This window comes from Alternaria burnsii (assembly GCF_013036055.1).
Source record: "Alternaria burnsii strain CBS107.38 chromosome Unknown 750, whole genome shotgun sequence".
Taxonomy (NCBI): Eukaryota; Fungi; Ascomycota; class Dothideomycetes; order Pleosporales; family Pleosporaceae; genus Alternaria; species Alternaria burnsii.
Genome location: NW_024066108.1, coordinates 2,669,054 through 2,688,270, shown reverse-complemented (window position 1 = coordinate 2,688,270; position 19,217 = coordinate 2,669,054). Strand labels below are relative to the sequence as shown.

At 52.4% G+C, this 19,217-nt stretch overlaps 8 protein-coding genes across 8 annotated transcripts; 4 read left to right on the top strand and 4 right to left on the bottom strand.

Annotated features, from left to right (window-relative positions):
* Positions 1–136: 136 nt before the first annotated feature.
* Positions 137–2,867, bottom strand: GT037_002340 (d-mandelate dehydrogenase-like protein; the record flags this gene model as incomplete). Its single annotated transcript, XM_038927387.1, has 3 exons — positions 137–1,039; positions 1,088–1,490; positions 1,909–2,867. 3 exons carry the CDS (start codon positions 2,865–2,867, stop codon positions 137–139), a joined length of 2,265 nt encoding a protein of 754 aa, XP_038790679.1.
* Positions 2,868–3,672: 805 nt separating this feature from the next.
* On the bottom strand, positions 3,673–6,454 carry GT037_002339 (uncharacterized protein; the record flags this gene model as incomplete). Its single annotated transcript, XM_038927386.1, has 2 exons — positions 3,673–5,145; positions 5,198–6,454. The coding sequence occupies 2 exons, from the start codon at positions 6,452–6,454 to the stop codon at positions 3,673–3,675; spliced, it is 2,730 nt and encodes a 909-aa protein (XP_038790678.1).
* A 752-nt stretch (positions 6,455–7,206) lies between these two features.
* On the bottom strand, positions 7,207–8,721 carry GT037_002338 (histone deacetylase; the record flags this gene model as incomplete). Its single annotated transcript, XM_038927385.1, has 1 exon — positions 7,207–8,721. One exon carries the CDS (start codon positions 8,719–8,721, stop codon positions 7,207–7,209), a length of 1,515 nt encoding a protein of 504 aa, XP_038790677.1.
* Positions 8,722–8,802: 81 nt separating this feature from the next.
* Positions 8,803–9,420, bottom strand: GT037_002337 (uncharacterized protein; the record flags this gene model as incomplete). The annotated part of the gene is made up of 2 exons (XM_038927384.1): positions 8,803–8,949; positions 9,073–9,420. The coding sequence occupies 2 exons, from the start codon at positions 9,418–9,420 to the stop codon at positions 8,803–8,805; spliced, it is 495 nt and encodes a 164-aa protein (XP_038790676.1).
* Positions 9,421–9,789: 369 nt separating this feature from the next.
* Positions 9,790–11,116, top strand: GT037_002336 (phd finger domain-containing protein; the record flags this gene model as incomplete). The annotated part of the gene is made up of 3 exons (XM_038927383.1): positions 9,790–9,841; positions 9,893–10,140; positions 10,190–11,116. The coding sequence occupies 3 exons, from the start codon at positions 9,790–9,792 to the stop codon at positions 11,114–11,116; spliced, it is 1,227 nt and encodes a 408-aa protein (XP_038790675.1).
* A 949-nt stretch (positions 11,117–12,065) lies between these two features.
* On the top strand, positions 12,066–14,995 carry GT037_002335 (uncharacterized protein; the record flags this gene model as incomplete). The annotated part of the gene is made up of 3 exons (XM_038927382.1): positions 12,066–14,498; positions 14,545–14,868; positions 14,921–14,995. 3 exons carry the CDS (start codon positions 12,066–12,068, stop codon positions 14,993–14,995), a joined length of 2,832 nt encoding a protein of 943 aa, XP_038790674.1.
* An 890-nt stretch (positions 14,996–15,885) lies between these two features.
* Positions 15,886–17,088, top strand: GT037_002334 (glycoside hydrolase family 43 protein; the record flags this gene model as incomplete). The annotated part of the gene is made up of 1 exon (XM_038927381.1): positions 15,886–17,088. One exon carries the CDS (start codon positions 15,886–15,888, stop codon positions 17,086–17,088), a length of 1,203 nt encoding a protein of 400 aa, XP_038790673.1.
* Positions 17,089–18,031: 943 nt separating this feature from the next.
* GT037_002333 (uncharacterized protein) lies at positions 18,032–19,213 on the top strand (the record flags this gene model as incomplete). The annotated part of the gene is made up of 1 exon (XM_038927380.1): positions 18,032–19,213. The coding sequence occupies one exon, from the start codon at positions 18,032–18,034 to the stop codon at positions 19,211–19,213; it is 1,182 nt and encodes a 393-aa protein (XP_038790672.1).
* Between the last annotated feature and the right edge of the window lie 4 nt (positions 19,214–19,217).

Sequence of the window (19,217 nt, the reverse complement as noted above, 5' to 3'; positions counted from 1 at the left end):
GTCATATGATCAGGATCTTCACTCGCTTGAATATTCTGAAACGCCAGACGTTGCAATCAGCACACTCGTCTTTGCACACGGTAGATGTCTACTAGCGAACCCCTCAACATCAGGCTCTCAGTCGAGGAACCATCATCTATATCAGCCGTCCCTCTAGCGGGCTATCCCTATCCCATCGCGACCTCAACAATTCCTCAACCTCATCATCGTACCACTTCCAACTGACAGGTATCTCGCAGCCAAACTTTTCCCACCCATGTCTCAAGCTAGTCGAACCATTTGATATCCAACGTGGTGGCTTCTCTACATCTTCCAATGCCTCTATCTGGGCAAAGCTAATCTCTTTGTACCGCCTTGCAACAATGCTACAAGCAGGGTTTCCACCATCGGTAGGATCGACAAGGTACTCGTACTTCAAACACGGGGCAGCGACGGAATTAAAGAGAACGTAGTAGTAGGATGGAGTGTCTCGGAGTCTTCTATGGTTGTCTTCAATGGGTGGAGGGTTGGACTCAGGTATGATCCGGAAGCTCGCGTAGGTGGTTGGGATCGTAGATTTAGTCGGTTGACGAATTCCGTCAGTGTTCAAAGCTATCGTCCATGTATGTCTATCTCCCATGCGCCGATGGCCGTGATCTACACGGGATACTAGCCGCCTCGAGAGAGCTGGAGGTGAAAAGGCAGTAGGACTTGCATTTTGTGCATCTCGAATGTCTAAAGGTTCAGTTGGTAGATCGAGGATATGCTTCTTAGACCGCAATACCTGTCCCAGGCGCTGCGGAGAACGATTGACAGCATTCTCTAAGAGAAAGGAGCGTTTGAGGATGAAAGTTGTATACGGCAGAAGAGAATACGCGTGTGACCACGTAATGATGTTGAGTGCTTCTGTGACGTGTGGATCGATCAGCGCAGTGAAAAGCGCAGACTCGCATGTGGCCACAAGACACAGATGGGGACAGAAGCAGGGATTCCAACTATCTGTCTCATTCTTCCTTACCCTGTTAGGGCAGCTAGCAGTATGCTTGTCGAAATAATGTAACTATTCGCCGTCAACCTTGGATTTGAATCAACACATAGCAAAGCCTACCTCGTCGTAGTTCTCATGCGCTGCATTTTCTCCGATCTCATACCAACCATCCTCTTTGAGGTAATCAAGCATCCTTGTAGCAGATGCTCCTTTGCCCACAAATATCGATATTCCTGTGAAGGGTCTACGAAGAAAAAAGTAGAGTGCGGTGCTGTTGCAGATGATGGCATCAGTTTCCGCTTGCACGTTACGAAATTCGATTGGTGAATTGAAAAACCGCCTCAAGCTATCATTGATGTTGTACTGAGTTTTGATTGTGGTGTTGTAGACATGACTCAATTTCTTACACACACGAGATAAGGATATGATATCTCGGATCTCCAGTTGCTGCAAGATAGATGCTTGAGCTGGAGCGTATCTATTGATAAGACTAACGAGATTTATGGTGGGTAGGCGAGTCATGCTGGCGAAAGTCTCCGTAGCAGCGACGCAGTAGACCGTGTGGCGAGGTTGTAGGAGAAAGAAGGAAAGAAAAAGATCGACCTTTATATCAGTCTGGCGATGTGACAGAAACTATTGAATGAGTCTTGGTGTGTTGGCGGAGAACATCAATAGGAAGAAACGTCACCAGATCTAAATCCATCCACACCCTCATTTCATGTCCACATACTCACATCCACTTGTAACGCCATCAAAACGGCAACAACTTTCATTCCCCCCTCTTCAACCACGCCAGATTTACTGCACTCAAACAACCACTCTCCCCCTTCTCCAACCATCCAAGCAAGTTCTCCATACCCAATCTCTCAAACCCAACATGGCTTTCTACACTCGCTCCAGCTGTATGGCTTAACACCATAACATTACTTCTCTCCACCAACCTCTTATTGACATATGGTTCATTGGCATGAACGTCGAGCCCAGCCGCCGAAATCGTCCCATTATCCAACGCAACATTAAGCGCCTCCTCATCCACTAGCTTCCCCCTCGCAATATTAACAAGTCTCGCCCCATGTTTAAACTTGCTGAACTCCTTTGCAGAAAGCAGCGTCTCCCCCGAAAACGGCGTAGCAAGTAACACACAGTCTGATGTGGACAGAAGCTCCTCAAGTGTTTCACACCACCTTGCACCAATCTCCTTCTCCCTATCCGACATTCTGACAATATCGTAATATGCAATCTTCATCTCGAAAGCGCGGGCCGCCTTCTCCGCAACTCGCATACCGATTCGACCAAGACCCACGATACCAAGCGTACTGGCATTGGGATTGTGCGTCACAGCCGCAATGTTCTGGTTTGCGTTGCGGAATTGATCGTGATCACAGGAACGTGCTGCGAGGAAGGACCAGGTGATTGCGCGAAAGCAAGATAGGATGAGGACGATGGCGGCATCGGCAACGGATTCTGTACATGCAGAGGCACTGTTGCAGTATATGGTGCCGTGCGAGGCGAGGTATTGGACGTCGACCCAGTCGAAGCCTGCGCCAGCTGAGGCGTAGATCTTGCAAGAGGTGGGAAGGAGGTCGATCAGCTCTTTGTTCCAATTCCCCATTTCTCCTCCAGTGTTCCAGAAGGGACGGTACATTCCTACAAAATCACCCCATCTTTTTTCTTCCAACGCTTTCATGAACTCCTCTCTTCCCATCGAGTGCGTCCGTACAATGTTAAATGTGTCATTTAGCTTAGCATATAATTCATGATTCCATCGAATATCGTCACCAAGATGTAGTATAGTCGGTTTTGACGAAGAACAAGTGTTTGATAGTGATGACGAGGATCGATACGGCGTTGCGGCTGCAGGAAGACCGGAGTCCTGAGGCGTCGGTGTTACTGAGGACATGATGTAATGCCTTCGAGTTCGTTTCCGAAAGATACCTTGTGCAGGTGACGCCCGGATCAGGTACTTGGACAGATATAAGAAAATGCAGTCAAAAACAGATTTGGAGCGAGGTCGAGACGTGCGACGGATAAATCCACAAAGCTGTAACTCGACTTCTAGATATCTTTTCGTCCCACAAACCACGTCTTATAGCACCAAGTGATTGGCACTTCGCGACCAAATACTAGGGTGCACCTGACTAGTACAGCAGCTTGTTGAGATTCCGCCTCTTTAACCGTTTATTCACAGCCGGGAAACAACCACCGCACGTCGCCAGATACTGTACTGCTCTTGAGCGCAAATTATTAGTACATACTGTGATGTTGTCCGTTCAAGCATGTACAGCGAAATGCAGCATAGCATGTACGTGAGAGTCGACGTACGCGGGGCATAAGCCGCTGGCAAGCGGTGAAGCTCTGGTTATCGATACCAAGAGCAGCACCAACGCAATCAGAGCTTCCACGTGGTGATACATGCGTCTTATCCCTGCCGCATCCCTGCGTGGTCGCCGCTAGATATTTGAGCATGGGATCCGCTAACATCAAGGTATGTACTACTCCTTCTTGCTTAGATCCGAGAGTAACAAAAGCATAGTTGTTGGTTTTATACAATATATAGAATTTCAACGTTATCAAATACAGGGTATAACAATTGTTTCCTCGCTCAATGCAAGCCACAAATAGATGGAGTAGAGCTCTTTCTCGCCCAAACGCCGTAAACACCCATCATGGCTTCGCGAAAGATAATGCTTTAGACAAATAGTCAATCAGAACCAGGGCACGAGGCCAGCCGTACTAGCCGGATTCGTCGGGGTTCCTTCAATCCCATACTGATTCACCATGTCATCCCAAAGTGTCCAGTCCATATCCCCATCATCCATCATGACAGCTTCTTGAACGTGCTGCTGCCTATTGCCATTGATATTGGCATTACTCAAACCCGCAGTACCACTGCTATCGATGCTAAAATCCATACTTGTGGTTGGAAGCATGCCATCTCCGAACGTAGGATAGCCATTTGCGGCTGTGGGCGGGTTCATCCCGTGTGTGCCGTATGAGTGTGTTGAGGTGGTGTTCGAGGTAGCAGGCTGAGCGGTCATGGTCGTGGGGGTATATGCGGGCCAGTTTAGGACTGTACCGTCGAGGACCCCACCAGATCCCATAACGTCGTTGATCACGTTATCAAGGCCGTATTCGAACAAATCCCCAAAATCCTTTCCAGGAGAGGCGCTCTTGCCTCTTGCGCTGTTTGACTGTTCGTTTGGCAATGGTTGTTGCTGAATCGAGCTCTTTCCATCTTGCAGCGAGTTCGTTCGTGACTTGGCTTGCGCAGGGCTGCTGGGCCAACTCGGAAGTTCAGCGCTAGGCATCTCACCTAGTTTCGGTGCCGAAGGTCGCAACATGCTGTCCAAGATCTTGGCTTCGTGTTGAGCTGCAGTGGCTACTGACTGGTTTGTCTGATTCAGCGCATTCGGACCTTGGAAAGCAAATGCGCTGTTGGCAAACTGCCCATTCCGGAGAGCCAGGCTAGCCCGCTCGAGAGCCAGCTCTCGTTCCCGCGCTGCCCTTGCTTTTGCAAGAAGTTTTCGTAGCGGTTTCCAAAGAGTTCCTTGTTGGCCTTTACGTAGTGGTGAAGCATCGTTGAGCGGGAACCACCAACGGCCAGCAGTTGCTTCCAGGGCTCTCCATGCGCGCTCTACAGCCTCGCCTTTGGTGCGGACGCATAATTCAGAGAGCAGGAAGGCAATGGCGTGCCACTGGACATATGTGCGGAAGAGCCAGCCCCACTTCATGGTACGCGCTTCGGTCTCGAGTAGGATGGAGTACTCGACATTCTCAAGCGAGGTGATGAAGAGTTTGTCTTTGGTCTCTTGCGGCAGTGTGGCGCCTCCGTCTTTCCGTTGGTGTGGGTGATAGACAACCAACCACATCTTGCTCATGATGAGCCTTGAGATAGTCGCTGTAACCCAACAGATCGGAATACTCATATCGCAATTCTTAAGATACTTGTCTTCCATGGCCTGGTGAGCATCGCTAATCCATTTCTCCTTTTGCTCAATTGTCAAACCAGAGAAATATTCGGTGCATCTATTAGGGCCCGGGGGGACGTATATGATACGGCGGAAAATGTGGGTGATTTCGAAACGAAGGAGGCAGAAGGTCATGTCGGTGAAACCTTGGCGGTCTTCGGGAAACTCGGTCATGTCGGGGTGTAGGTCGGTATCGTTGACATTAAGTGGCTGTAGGGTAGTTGTTAGTGTGTGATTGTAGACATGAGACGAACTGACATACCATCTTGGTGTCAAACTGGGCTTCGACAATGGTCGGATCGCAACCGTGATCTTCCGAAGATCTCGCATCAAGAATGCAGACCTGCCACCACAGGCGCCTACGCATTTCGATCTCGAATGGCGGCAGGCCAAAATGACTACCATCTCGGTGTATACCAAGCGTCTGCGCAATGCGCACTGCCAAGCCAGTCAGAGTCCAAATCTTGCGCGCGTCGTCGTTGCGCCGCAGTAAGACGAGGAAGATGACAAAGGATTGGAGGATGATGACTTCGTCGCAGTAGAGGAAGTTTGCTCTTGCCAGCGCCTGTTCCAACCCAAACCGATATTTGTTAAGGAGTGTGTTTCGGTCTTCGCCCCACCTCTCCAGACAGACTTCCGCGGTTGTGCTTGTTACTGCGCCGTAGTATATGGCGAACAAGAGTGTTTCCATTCCTTTGCTCACTTTGTCGATATGCGCAAAAGCGTCGAAGATGACAGGTTCGAAACTGGGAACGTGGAGCACTTTGACCAAAGACTCGACGTGGTCCTTGTAGACGTCCCAGAATTCGCGCGCTTGCTGTTCGGGAGGGTGTAGCGCGTGCATGTCGACGTTGGAGGAGCTGTAACCAAAGACGAAGCTCTGGTGTGAGGACATGTTGGAGGACTCGGGCGAGGGCGCATCATCTTCGTCGTCGGATGGCTCGATGAGGATCGACTTGAGGTCTTCGACCTCGTTGTTCAGAGAGGCCCAGAAGCTGTTGTTGATGTAGCGACTCCGACCTTTTTCCACCACCAGCCGTCCGAAGCGGTTCTCAAGGCCCTCTACACTGTTGTCGGTTTCGACTCTTGCGCCATGCTGCTTGGTCGGCCATGGGACCTGGGGCTGCCCGCTCGGACAGCCTCCCTCTGCGCTTGCGCTGTTCTGTCGCTCCCTCTCGCGGTCGGCCGCCTCCTGCTCGTGGCCCTCGACCTGAGCGTTCAGACTGGTGACGACGCCCTCCAGGCGGCGCAGTCTCTCCAACAACTCGGCATCGGGTGGCTTTCTGCTCTTTCGCGGCGCGCGTCCAGGCCCAGGGAAGATGCAGTCGATTTTGGCGCGCACGCAGTTGGAACACGGGTTCTTTTTGTCGCATTTGACCTTGCGCCTACGGCAGGTAACGCACGACCGGGGGTTTGGCGTCGGCCCAGCACCTCCACCGGGTGAGGGGCCGCTGACACTGCCGTTGAGCCTCTGGGCACCATTGGGTGACGTTTGGCTAGACTGTATCTCGTCGGACATTGTGGAAGGGATGGGTGATACAGGAAGCTGCTTCTTCCCTCTGCCGAAATCCCTCTTCTTGCTCTCGACACTCGTTCCTCCGTGTGGCTTGACTTTTGCGGCGAGACCCTAGTCGATTGTCGGCGCTGACCCAACTTCAGGCTCCGATCATTTGTACGACACCAGTACGAAGCGGAACGTCCCTGGTGGGGCCTGGCGAATCAGAGCTTGTCGTCTAGCTATCCCACACTGCACTCGCCGGTCAAGACAGGGACTTTGCGAAAACAGGTCGTCGACTCAGATCGCTTGACACGCATATCTGCGGAGGAACCACCGTCCATCACCTCTTATGCCCGCCTAAGGCCGGCCCAACGTCATTCCACCGGCTGAACATCACCCTCTGCTATGCACAATCTCGTATGAGGGGACGTCTGAGTCATCCATGTAGGCCTAGCCGGCTCTGTCTTTCGTCGTGACTACTCTGCAGACAGGATCAAGCTTCATCAAGTGCTACCCATTTACGCCTGTCGCATCCCGTGGACTGCGATCGGTGAGAAATTCGGAGCGTGCCAAGTCACCTCCGCAGATCATTTCCATCTGATAAGCGCACGCTCTAGAATCTCACCAGAACACTCATTGTGCATCCAAACAAGTTGTTGCCTAGTCTGAATCATGTACCATGGGTATCGCCGAAAGCGTATCCTCCTGTGACTCCAGTATTTTCCTAAACGCCATCAAGTTGAGTCGTTGCATCGCGCTTCCCGGCTCCGAGTCTATCTCCGCTCACTTCGGCCGCCAATGTTCTTCTCTTTCCTGCGTCTGCTATTCTCGACCGAGAGACGGGCCTTGTCCTCCGCCTCTTCTTCCATCTCTCGATCAATCGCCTCCCTCACTCTCATGAGCTCTTCTAGCGGAATGCCCTTTGTGTCTACGACCACACTAGGTGCACCCTCCAAGTACCTCAAATTCTCTAGCGCTTGCTCGACCAGCTTGTGCAATTTAGCCTGCGAGTTCAGGTTGTCGTGACGCTTCGTGTTGTGTAGATCAGGGTATAAAACTCCGTCGCCATTCTCTGCTCCTTGGAAGGCTTGGAGGTAGGGTATGTGGGCAGGTAGCTCATTATGAAGCGTTGCACCTACACAGACAGACGTTTCGTGACACCATGTCCGTGCAACATTGCGAGGCGTGTAGCCACCACCGCCTATGATGAGCAGAGGACGACCGTAAGCTTTTACTGTTTCTACGCAATAGCCGTGCGCTTTGATGTTGAGATTGAAGCGACCGAGGCGGTCACCCCCAAGAGAGTCGGCACCTGACTGCAGGACGATAGCTTGCGGGTTGTATTTTTCGATTACTGCGCCGGTAACCGTCTTGAAGAGCCACTTGTACTGGTCGTCGTCGATGCCGTCATCAATGGGAATATTCAGGCTGTGGGCCTTGCCGGGATTTCTAGGATCTGCAGGGCCCGTCTCGTCGATGGCTCCTGTACCTGGGAAGAACGGATAGCCGTGCTTGTCGATACCATACTTGTGGTACGAGAGCGTAAATACACGATCTGTAGACTCGAATGCCTGTTCGACACCATCGCCGTGGTGGACGTCAATATCAATGTACAGGACGCGCTGGTTCCGCGAAAGTAGAGTTTGGATCGCTATCACAATGTCGTTGACATAGCAGAATCCGGAGGCAAGATTCTTCTTCGCGTGATGTAAACCCCCAGACCAGTTTATGGCGATATTAGACTGATTGTTGATGAGATTGTAGGCGGCGCTCATTGTAGCACCCGTATAAAGTGATACGTAGTTCCACAGTCCATCAAATACTGGGCAGTCGTTCGACTCGCCACCAAAGCCATATGCTATATACTGAGGATCCTCGGGCTGTGCGTTCTGAGGCGTGATTTTGCTGAGATAGGCTAGATATTCGCGGTCGTGGAACACAGCAAGGTCCTGGAAGCTGGCTGGTCTTGGCTCGAAGAGATCCATGGTATACTCCAACCCATACGCAAGAACAAGCTGTTTCGTCAGCGTCAAACGCCATGGTTTCATCGGATGTGAGCTGCCGAAGTGATGATACTCCACGTGCGGATTGTAATGGAAAGACACATTCCAGCCTTTTGGTCTCTCGAGACCATGTTCTTCGGCTTCACGAGCAATTACGTCCTTTTTCTCGGCATCAGTAAGTACCTTGAAATCCTGGTAATTGGCGACCCAAGGATCGTCCGGAGAGAGGTACTCCTGCACAATATCACTGGGTCCGCCTGGCGGAGCATAGCCGGCAACTCGCATGTTTCGAGGAATATGTAACGCGTCGTCGAGAAATCCTCTGTTTGGGTTGATAAGACGTGGGTTCGGAGCACCCTCGTAGATCTAGCGCTTCAAGTCGTCTTTGTTGCTGATGAATGTCTTAACAAAAGATTCGGGCCTCAAATCCTCTTCCCAAAATCTGTTCCAACGTGCTAGAGTCTTAGGCTCGAGCACAAGATGTGGGATCCGATTATCGTCCGCTGCACGGTACTGCGGCAATTAGCGAGTGTCCAAGAATACCAGAGCTTCCTAAGCCCCCAGAAATCAGTAGACACAACATTAGGAGTCTTCATTGTTCGGATGAGATCTTTGGTGCAGAGAAGGGATGTTTACCTTTGCTTTACGAGAACGTTTTCTCGTTGCAATTTGCGACGGCTTCTTGCAGCTGTAGTCTGCTCTGGTCGCGCGACGCGTGTTCGGATTTGATTTCTGCCACTGTGGTCCGTTCAGGAGAGCAGCGAGCTGAGGGTCGACATGTGCGCCGGTAGTATCGTGACTGTATGCGAAAACTTCTTGGTCTTCGTTCTGAATGTCTTCTCTGTTGTAGTTGTCGTTGTGACAAGGTTCGCTTGCGGTGGATGAGCCAACCTTGTCTTGGGCGCAATCATCTGATTGGGTATGATAACGCAGCATCTTGCCGAACACGTAATCGAGCCTCTTTGTCAGCGGCTGTTCCTGCATGTCAACGCGTTACAACACGACTCCATTAGTCTATCGCGAGAGCGAAGCTTACGAAATAATCCGACCACGGATATAAACAGAACTTGAGCACCGAAAGAAAAGTGGACACGAAGTGAGGGTTGAACAGAAAGGTTTTGCGCTGCGTTGTTTCTTTCTCTGTCGCGACACGGCTTTTTCACTTCCAAAGGCATCAACGTCCCATCGAATTTCATCAAAATTGCAAGTGCAACAGGCAAGCAACTCGATTTCTGCCCCTTTGCTTTCTAGCCGGGTCCCATCGACCGCGTCCTGGCTGCGCGAAGTATACCTTGACAAGATCCTCGCCACACGCGTCGATACGCCTGACGACATAGGACCTAACATTTCAACATGGCTATCGCAGAAGATGCAGCGACAGTACTCGAACAGTTCATACACGACGGTATTTTCACTTATCATCTTTAGCACGACCGTCGCAGCTGACAAGTGGCAGTTGCGAACCTTCCCGCAGAGATCACGCATCTCTACGAAGAAGTCCAAGCCAAGGACAATCAGATTCAAGAACTGCGCTCTGCAATACAACAGCGAGATGGCAGCATACAGAAATTCATCAAGCTCAATGGAAGTCTAGTTGAGAATCCAAAAGAGGCTGGATATTCGAAAACCATCATGGCAAATTACGAGAAAGCGCAGATACTGCAAGAAGAGAAGATTGGGCTTGTCGATAAAGCTGCCGCACTTGTACGTTGTTGATCTGCAATGTTGGTTCTATCTACTTACAACAACATAGCTCGACCGACATGTAAAGCGCCTTGATATCAAGCTGCGCGACCTGCAGAATGATGGCTCAATACCCACTGACCCCCAGATGCCCTCGCTGCTCAGGGACTCTCCTGGGAATTTAGTCCCGCCAGCGTCACAATCGAATACGGGGTCCAGCACACCGCTGCTACCCGTGTCTGGTAATGGGGGCGGCGCTCCAAATCTTGCCCAGGCAGCTGCCATCGCGCGACTGACAAATGCGACGAATGTGGGCCTCAACTCGAGGACGAACCCATCACTACAGAACATGCAAACACAAGCGCTCCTGAACCAACAGCGACTGACCAACGCGCAAAGTGCCATACAAGCAAATGCACGACAGGAGCGGGAACTCTCAGCGGGAAGCGACAGCAAGCGTCGCCGGCCGACAGGAAGCATTGGTCCCCTCCCTGCAGCATCTTCAAACCTGGGCCGACAAGGGTCCATAGGGCCCGGGACTCCGAAACCCTCAACACCAGGCTCACGCGCAGGCAGCGTAGGACCACGACCGCAAAAGAATGCACTCACAGTTAAAAAGGCGAAACCTCAGCAACCGCTGCGCAAGGCGGCCCTTACAGCCAAGTCCGGGGTCAACAAGAAACGGCGCAAGGGTGGATCCCGAGCATCGCCGTCGACAACGGCAGACGACGAGAGTGTGGCAAGTGAGGCGGGCACGGAAGACGAGGACATGTCAGGCATGGGAGGCGGCGATGCAGAGGAGGACGAGTCGGATGACACCAAGTACTGCACATGCCAGCGCGTCAGCTTCGGCGATATGGTAGCGTGCGACAACGACAACTGTCGGTATCAGTGGTTCCACTGGGAGTGTGTAGGTATCAAGGAGGAGCCATTGGGAGACTGGCTTTGTCCAGAGTGCAGGAATCAGGCGCCTTCAAAGATCAAGAGAGCACGTTAGGAACGGGCTTGAGACAAATGTACGCGGGCATTGTGGGTTCGGGGTTTGGCACGTGACAGACTAGACAGGTGCTGTGGCTTGGCAGAGTCGCACTTGGCTGATGGCGTGCGGGAGAGGCGCTGAGTGGGAAAAGCCACGAGCGAGTCGCCCGGCATTAGATGGCTCTCTTGTACGTGGTAGTTGCGATACGATATACTGTTCTATACCCCAACAAATTGCGTACTCGCTGCACGAAATTAGCACCGTCTCCACAGTACTGGCCATGATCGCCGGGCCAGACCCGAGGCCCGGGATGGCCATGGTAATCTCCTCGTAAACAGGCTGACTACGGAGGGCCATGCAAGTTGGGAAAAAGCAAGCGTGACCGGTGACAAGACATGCAATGCAGCAAAACAAAGCCAGGTAGGCATAACCGCTCCAGGCTGTCGAGCGGTGATATGGAAACCTCGAGCGGCCGTTCGAGCGCCCTTGCCATGCATCGTCGTCGCCCGCGCGGCGGGCAGCTAGCGCCTAAATCCCCCAGCCAAGGCGCAGGCGAAAGGGGCAGCATCACCGACATTGGATAACAGCAGCGGAAAGCCTCATAAGAGTTGTTGGCCCCGGCTGCTGGTTCCTGCATACTCGTATCACCGTCGCTCTCTCTTCGCACCGCGGCCTCTTTGACTAGACGCTGGCGTGCATTCACACTCCCTTGGCTAGTTGACGCACTGCTTTGTTTGCATCCGCTCCTTCACCGCATCGCACACTCAGATTCGGAACAGTGCCGGGCGCCCGTCGACTCCTACCACGCCTAGGGTTTCACCAGCAGCCTTCCTCCGCAGCCACTCTGCCAGCTCCGCACTGCTTTTGCAAACCTTCGCTCCGGTCTGAAGCCCACTAACACGCTCCGATACGGATACGATCCTGGTTGACAGCGGCAACCCGCGGGGTGAAACGCGACGCAGCCACCATGAATGCCATGAACACGCGCAATGGCGCCCTGTCGCCCCTCTCCACCGACAGCCAAGAGTGGTCGCCCATTACAGGCTACCGGAACATCGCCGGCGACAACCCATACTCGCCCACGATCCCTCCCAACGCATATGGGCCCAGCAACCCCGATGGCGGCATGCTCAATGGTATGCGCCCTGGCACCAGCAATGGAAACCCCTCGCCGCCCAGTTCAGTAGGCCGATCGAGCGACGGCACGGGGCTGTATGCCTCGAGCATAAGTGATAGTACACGCCCCATCATGGATGGTAGGAAGATGCAGGCGCTAGAGGAGACCATGTCGGAACATTTCAGAGTGCTCAAGGCATACCTAGGGCCCTACCTCAATGACGAGAAGGGCAACCCGCGCCCGAGCAGGGCCAAGGACAAGCTGACTAGGCTATCTGCTGTCCAGTTCCAGGAGCTCAGCACCGACGTATATGATGAGTCGATACGCAGAGAAACGGACCGCAAGCGGGGAGGGCCAGGTGCGCCTGGCAACGACACTCCCAAATATCTTTTGCCCAAGAATAATTTCCATCCCAAGCGCAACCAGGCGAGACAAAAGCTCTCCACACTGCCTCTCGAGCGCTTCCGTCAACTCGCAACCGACGTCTTCTACGAACTCGAACGGAGATTCCCGCGCTTCACCGGGGGTGACATGCCCCCACGACCCTCGAGCCCCAACGGCAGCATCGCGAGTCGCATAAGTAATAGAGGACCTCCCAGTAGAGGCGGCACTCCGAATAGCATGGGCGGACGACCCCCGCCAGGACCGGGCTACAGAGGGCCACCTCCAATGGGCGGGCCCATGGGGCCTATGGGTGGACCCCCAGGAGGACCTCCAGGTCCACCGGGAGGACTGCGGCCCGGTTCAGGGAACGAGCCAGGTTCTTTCGGGCGCCCGCTTCCGAAGACGTTCCAATCCAACACAATTGTGCCAAACAAGGGCACACTAGTCGAAGACGACGACGATAGCGGAGCGGACGATGATGATGCATTCAACCTAGAAGGCGCTGCTGCGAGAAGACAGACAAACAAGAGCGCAAAGAGCATGAGCATGGCGCACGAGAAGATAACTGCGGATTTGCAAAACCAAGTCTCTGAGTTGCAGGGTAAAGTTGACTCATTAGAGGCTACCATACGTAACAAGGACGACGAGCTGCAGCGATTCCAAGACGACGATAGAACACGCGATGGCGCTTCGGCCTCTGAGCGTGCCGAGTGGGACGAACTCCGCTATGCGCTCGAGGAGAAGGTTGAGAAAGCAGAGAATCTCAATTCCTCACTTCGTTCTGAAATAGACAAACTACGCAGCGAGAACGAAAGTGTCGAGAATAGCCTCCGTGCCCAGATCGCAGATCTCGAGTCTCGCCCACCTCAGCAAGCGTACGATGACGGAGACGCTCAATGGAGACAACGGTGCGAAGAGCTTGAACGGGAATTGAACGAACAACAACAGGTAGCAGAGGAAGTACGGAGAGACGCATCCATCTTCTTGCAAGAGATGAAGGAACTATCAGCCCGCAGTGATGCCGCAGCCGAGAAGGAAGAGCAGATGGCAAACCAAGTGTCATCATTAGAGGCTGAGCTCAAGGACTGGAAATCGAGATATGCCAAGGCTAAGACGCAGCTTCGAAATTTGAAAGCATCTTCCATGGGCCTATCGCAACTTGCGTCGCCGGATCTGCTCAACTACTCCCGCGATGCTGCTTTTACAACGCCGGACGGACTGGTCAAGGACGTCCATGTTACCAAGTTTCAGCTTAGCATTGACGAGCTGCTCCAAAACGCGCGAAGAGCAAACTCGGAGCAGACTCTCGAGAGTATGCGTCATGTCGTGAAATGTGTACGAGCCATCACGGGCGATATCGATAGCACGTCTCTTTCACAGATCCAGTCTCCTACCAGTAGTGTGAGTGGCGACATTTTCGCGAGTCCTGAGAAGCAGCAAGCAAAACTCAAGTCTCGCGTTAGTGCTACAGCCAACAACCTTATTACAGCTACCAAGAATCATACCTCATCTGGAGGATTGTCACCAGTCAGTCTACTGGACGCCGCAGCTAGTCACTTGTCGACAGCCGTTGTGGAGCTGGTCAAGCACGTCAAAGTGCGGCCCACACCGGAAGACGAACTCGAAGGGGATGACGAGGATGCCGATAGGCCCATGCCGTTGAAGTCGAACGTATACAACAACTACAATGCTTCCTCGCCAAGCAACATCAACGACAACACGAATAGCAGCAGTGTCACCTCAGCATACGGTCATCACCGCAGTCGCAGCAGCAAAGGCGGTAGCAGTGATACGACTCGATACAGCGCCTACAGTTCTCCATACAGTGGATACGATGGCCAAACCGGCGGCATGAACGGTGCCAATGGCACAGGCGATAGCGGCATGATTGAATTCAAGGTATGTTCCTAACAAGCCTGGTAGTCATACCTACTAACGCGTACAGAACTACCTCGAGGATCAAACAGCAACCCTTGTTCAGAGCATACAACCACTAGTTAACCTCATCCGTACGAACCCCGAATCGACTCCTGGGGATGAGCAGCAAATCTACGATTACATCCAAGACATCTCGCAAGCAGTCGATGACACTGGCAACAAAACCTACGATGCTGTAAACCAGCTTTCCAACCCTGCATTGAAAAAGCATGCGCTTCCCGTTGTAGAGGTGCTTGACGAATGCAGACAAAACATGCTTTCCGTTGACATCAGGGGTGAGGGTCGCGAGAAGATCCCGCCACTTGCGTTCAAGACCGCTAGGGCTCTCAAGGTAAGCTACACAAAAGCAACAGCAACTTGTACACATGCTGATCATAATACAGGAGCTCGTACTTCGCGTGGACCGTATCGAGTCCGGCGAGCTCACTGTCGACCAAACGCTCAAAACAGAGCTATAATGCGACAACTGACACACAAACTGATTTTAACGTATGATACGACTACGTAGTATATCTCAAGGGCGACCTTTCATTGCAATGTGTTTTGCCATTCTTCAGCTCTGCACATCTGGCATGGCGGTTACGGATCCCGCGGCCTCATAGCATCCACCAATCTGTGTTTTCTTGGCTACTACCACCAGCAATGCTGGATACCACCTCTTCGATGCGACGTCAGGACACGAGGGCATGTGAGGCTTGGAACCCATTACAGAACATATTATTATTGTTTATTATGGCACTGGTCGGTTGACGATATTGTGCCAGACTTCATGTAGGCATAGGTTTAGGGCATAGGGTAAGCCGTCTTGAATAATCAGCCTATTCAGACTGGTCTATGAGGTACCACGAACACGGACGGCTTGTTATATGGTAATATAGCTGGATTAGGAAGAAATTTTAGTTGGTAGTGGAATAACAACACGATTTAGGATAGTCAGTCACCACTACAACCAGTAAGGTGGCTTGCACCTTCCCCATATCAGCGCTTCTTTGGACCCTGTTTTCGCCTCGGCACTTATTACCAGTTGTTTCGCATCATGCGTTTTCACCCTTTCGGACCGTTCCCATGCCTATTGCTCAAGGTGAAGTTGCCCGGCTGTTGTGGTACCAAGGAAACGAATGTAAACGATGACGTCATCATACAGCTGTTACGCGCGTGCGCCTGACGGGGCTGAGACCACATGCCCACGCAGCCACCGCTATTAGGATAGTTCTAGATTGTTAAACCGCTTACACTGGCGCTTCTTCGGAAAGCAGACTTCGATTACCCCTCCAGAAGTCCAGGTCTATCCAAGCTATACGTCCTGCCAGCACTAGAAATCGGAGCAAAGCAAAGAACGGTCGACAACATGGCGCAACAACTGCAGCCGGCATGGCCTCAACAGAGACCTGCATACAACGATACGATTCTCACCATCACGCACAGCAGTTGTGCGGATCCGTACGTACTCTGGGACAAGGGTACATATTATATGACCTTTACCTGCGGCGGCCACATCGAGATCTGGTCTGCAGACTCCCTCTTCGATTTCGAAAAGAAATGTAAAAAGAACGTAATTTGGCGTCCTCCACCAGACCAACCCTACTCCGCCGATCTATGGGCGCCCGAACTACACTCAATCCACGGTCGGTGGTATGTATACTTTGCGGCTGACGACCCCAAACATGGCAACAAATCGCACCGCATGTATGTCCTTGCTGGACCATCGGCAGAGGAGGACCCTCTCGAACCAAGCAAATGGAACTTTTTCGGCCGTCTAGGTGGCCTCCCTGAAGAGCAATGGGCAATCGACGGCACAGTTGTTACGCTCGGTGGTTCTATGCTCTTTGTCTACTCTGGCTGGCCCCTCGGTACGCACGCCGATGAATCTCGCCAGGAAATTTTCATCATCGAGATGGTGTCGCCAACAGAATGTACCGGTCATCCCATTCGCATCAGCACACCAGATCTGCAATTCGAGTTTTCTGGTAGCAGCGGCATCAACGAGGGTCCGCAGTTTCTCTGCTCTCCTGATGGCCGTTGGATGGGCCTTGTGTATAGTTGCGCGGGAAGCTGGACACACGAGTACAAGATGAATATCTTGTACTACACTGGCGGTCACCCTCTCGATCCACATTCTTGGGCGAAGTCCAATAAACCTCTTCTCAAAGCCGCTCGCGATGATTCTCCGCCTTATGGACCAGGCCACGGAAATTTCGTCCTAGTTAACGGCCCCGGTGGTCCAGAAGTCTGGGGCGTCTTTCACGCTACTGATGCGAAAACGGGATGGGAAGGTCGTAAAGCGCGCGTCATGCGCGTCGGGTGGGGCCAAGGAGGTCCATTCATGGGTTCTGGCGAATGTGGAAGATGTTGTGGTGAAATCGAGCATTTCATCCAAGGTTGTCCTGGAGGCGCTTGTGGAGGCCAAGGTCATTGTGGCGGTGCCGGGGGTGCGGGTGGAGGGTTCATGGAGCCAGGACATCAGGGCGGCAACTCAACGGATGATATCAAGAGGGAGGTAAAGAACCTGATCAAAGGTGGAAAGGGTCTTGTGAGTAAGTTCCTCAAGTGAAGCTTACGGGTAGTAATCACTCGAAAGAAACTGGGGCAGTGGTGCTGAGGTATATGGTGATGAACAAGTGCTCGCATACCGGGAGTTGAAGCGGCTGTGGTTGCTTGCGTTTCAACAAAAGGTGATACTTTATAGACGAGAAGATAGTGCGCGAGTCGTAGATACAAGTACTCCGATTCTTTTTCACTCGGTTTTAGAACATTGTATCTCCGTACTTTTGAAATAACAGATCCCGGGCTTCTCCGCATTTGGTAGCTTTGCTCCCGCCTTTACCGCTTGTCGAATTGCGGAGAACGGTGGAATACCGCCGATCCTCCGCGCGAGAACATCGAAAAGGGGCTGGTACTACACCTAGCGTCAAGCACCACTATAGTCAATAGCTTTACTCGTACCGCAATTCGTCCCCGAACGTTTTTGTGTCGCAGTTTTTGGTCAAGATGAGAGGTTGTACGGCTATTTGCCTACGACCTAGCCCTGGAGGTGAGAAAGAAGCAAGGATCTGATCAAGACATGTAGCCAAGTGATCTCAGCACTTTTCGTTGGCTTGTTGCCTTTCACGGTCACTATTCAATAGGTACTCCACTCTCGGGCGTTGGGCCCCGTGGCGTCAAAAGATGCACGCCATACGAGACGAACCCCGCAGGTAGAATCCATTACCGTTCTTTACATGGCGGAATCGGAATACCGCGATTCCGTAACCAATACGTGAAACGCAAAACTTCAGGAATTCGTTTACTCATTCCGCTAATTTCACGTCTGTTATGCCAGCAACGCGAAAGTTCGGGTACTCGTCAACCCGGTGCCCTAATCTGCCATGTTTGCTTACAGCAATGGATACTTTTAAAAGCTGGTTCTCCAGATTCCCAGCCATGGCGAATACAACACACATACAATACAAAAACATCTGAAGGTACCCGGAATTTTAGCAGGAACTTCTATCACCATGGCCAAAGTCCAAGGAACCTGCGAGCCCCGCTTCGCCAAGGTCAAAGACCTCTTCCAGTCCTACCTCGACTCTGGAGAAGAGCTCGGCGCATCTGTCTGCGTCAATGTCGACGGCAAAGATGTCGTCGACATCTGGGGTGGTCACGCAGATGAAGCTCGAACTCGCTCGTGGGAGAAAGACACTGTAACGTGTATCTGGTCCTCTACCAAGACTGTCTGCGCCTTGGCAGCTCTGGTGTGCATCGACCGCGGGCTACTGAATCCATACGAGAAGGTGTCAAAGTACTGGCCTGAATTCGCTGCAAATGGCAAGGAAGGTGTGGAAGTCCGACATTTTCTTTCGCACGCGAGCGGACTGAGTGGCTGGGAGGAGTCCATCACCATAGAAGATATGTGCAACATCGAGAAGAGCACAAAGCTCCTCGAGCAACAAGCGCCCTGGTGGGAGCCTGGTACGGCGACTGGTTACCATGGCTGGACAATGGGTCACCTCGTCGGCGAACTAGTCCGTCGCGTAACAGGAAAGCCGATTCAAGAATTCATTGCCGAAGAGCTCGCCCACCCACTCGCCGCGGACTTCCAACTGGGCATTCCCGAGAAGGAGTGGAACAGAGTCGCTGACATCATCCCTCCACCGATGCCCGCAAAACAAGAGATGCAGGCGTTTGCACTGGATCCGAACAATCTCACGTTCAGGTCTCTAGGCAAGAACCCTGGTATGGATGCCAACTGGGCCAATCAGTCCCTCTTGAGAAACTCTGCTATCGCCGCAGGAAACGGGTATAGCAACGCCCGCGGCCTTGTCCGCCTCCTGTCCGTCATCTCTTTGGAAAACCGTTCATTCCTCTCCGACAAAACCATCGACCAAATCTTCTCAACGCAGCAAGAGCACAAGGATCTCGTTATACCGGTGAAGGTTCGTCTCGGACTCGGGTTCGCGTTACCAGCCGAAGGAAGCATGATGGCGAATCTACCTCAGGGACGCGTGACGAGTTGGGGAGGGTGGGGTGGAAGTCAGGTTGTTGCTGATGCTGACAGAAAGTTGACGATTAGCTATGTTATGAACAAGATGGAGGCGGCTGGGCTAGGGCAGCAGGAGGAGGGTAAAGGCGGTATGGGTAATACCAGGACAAAAGCGTTTATTGCGGCGGTTTATGAGGCATTTGGGGTTGAGCCTTGAGAAA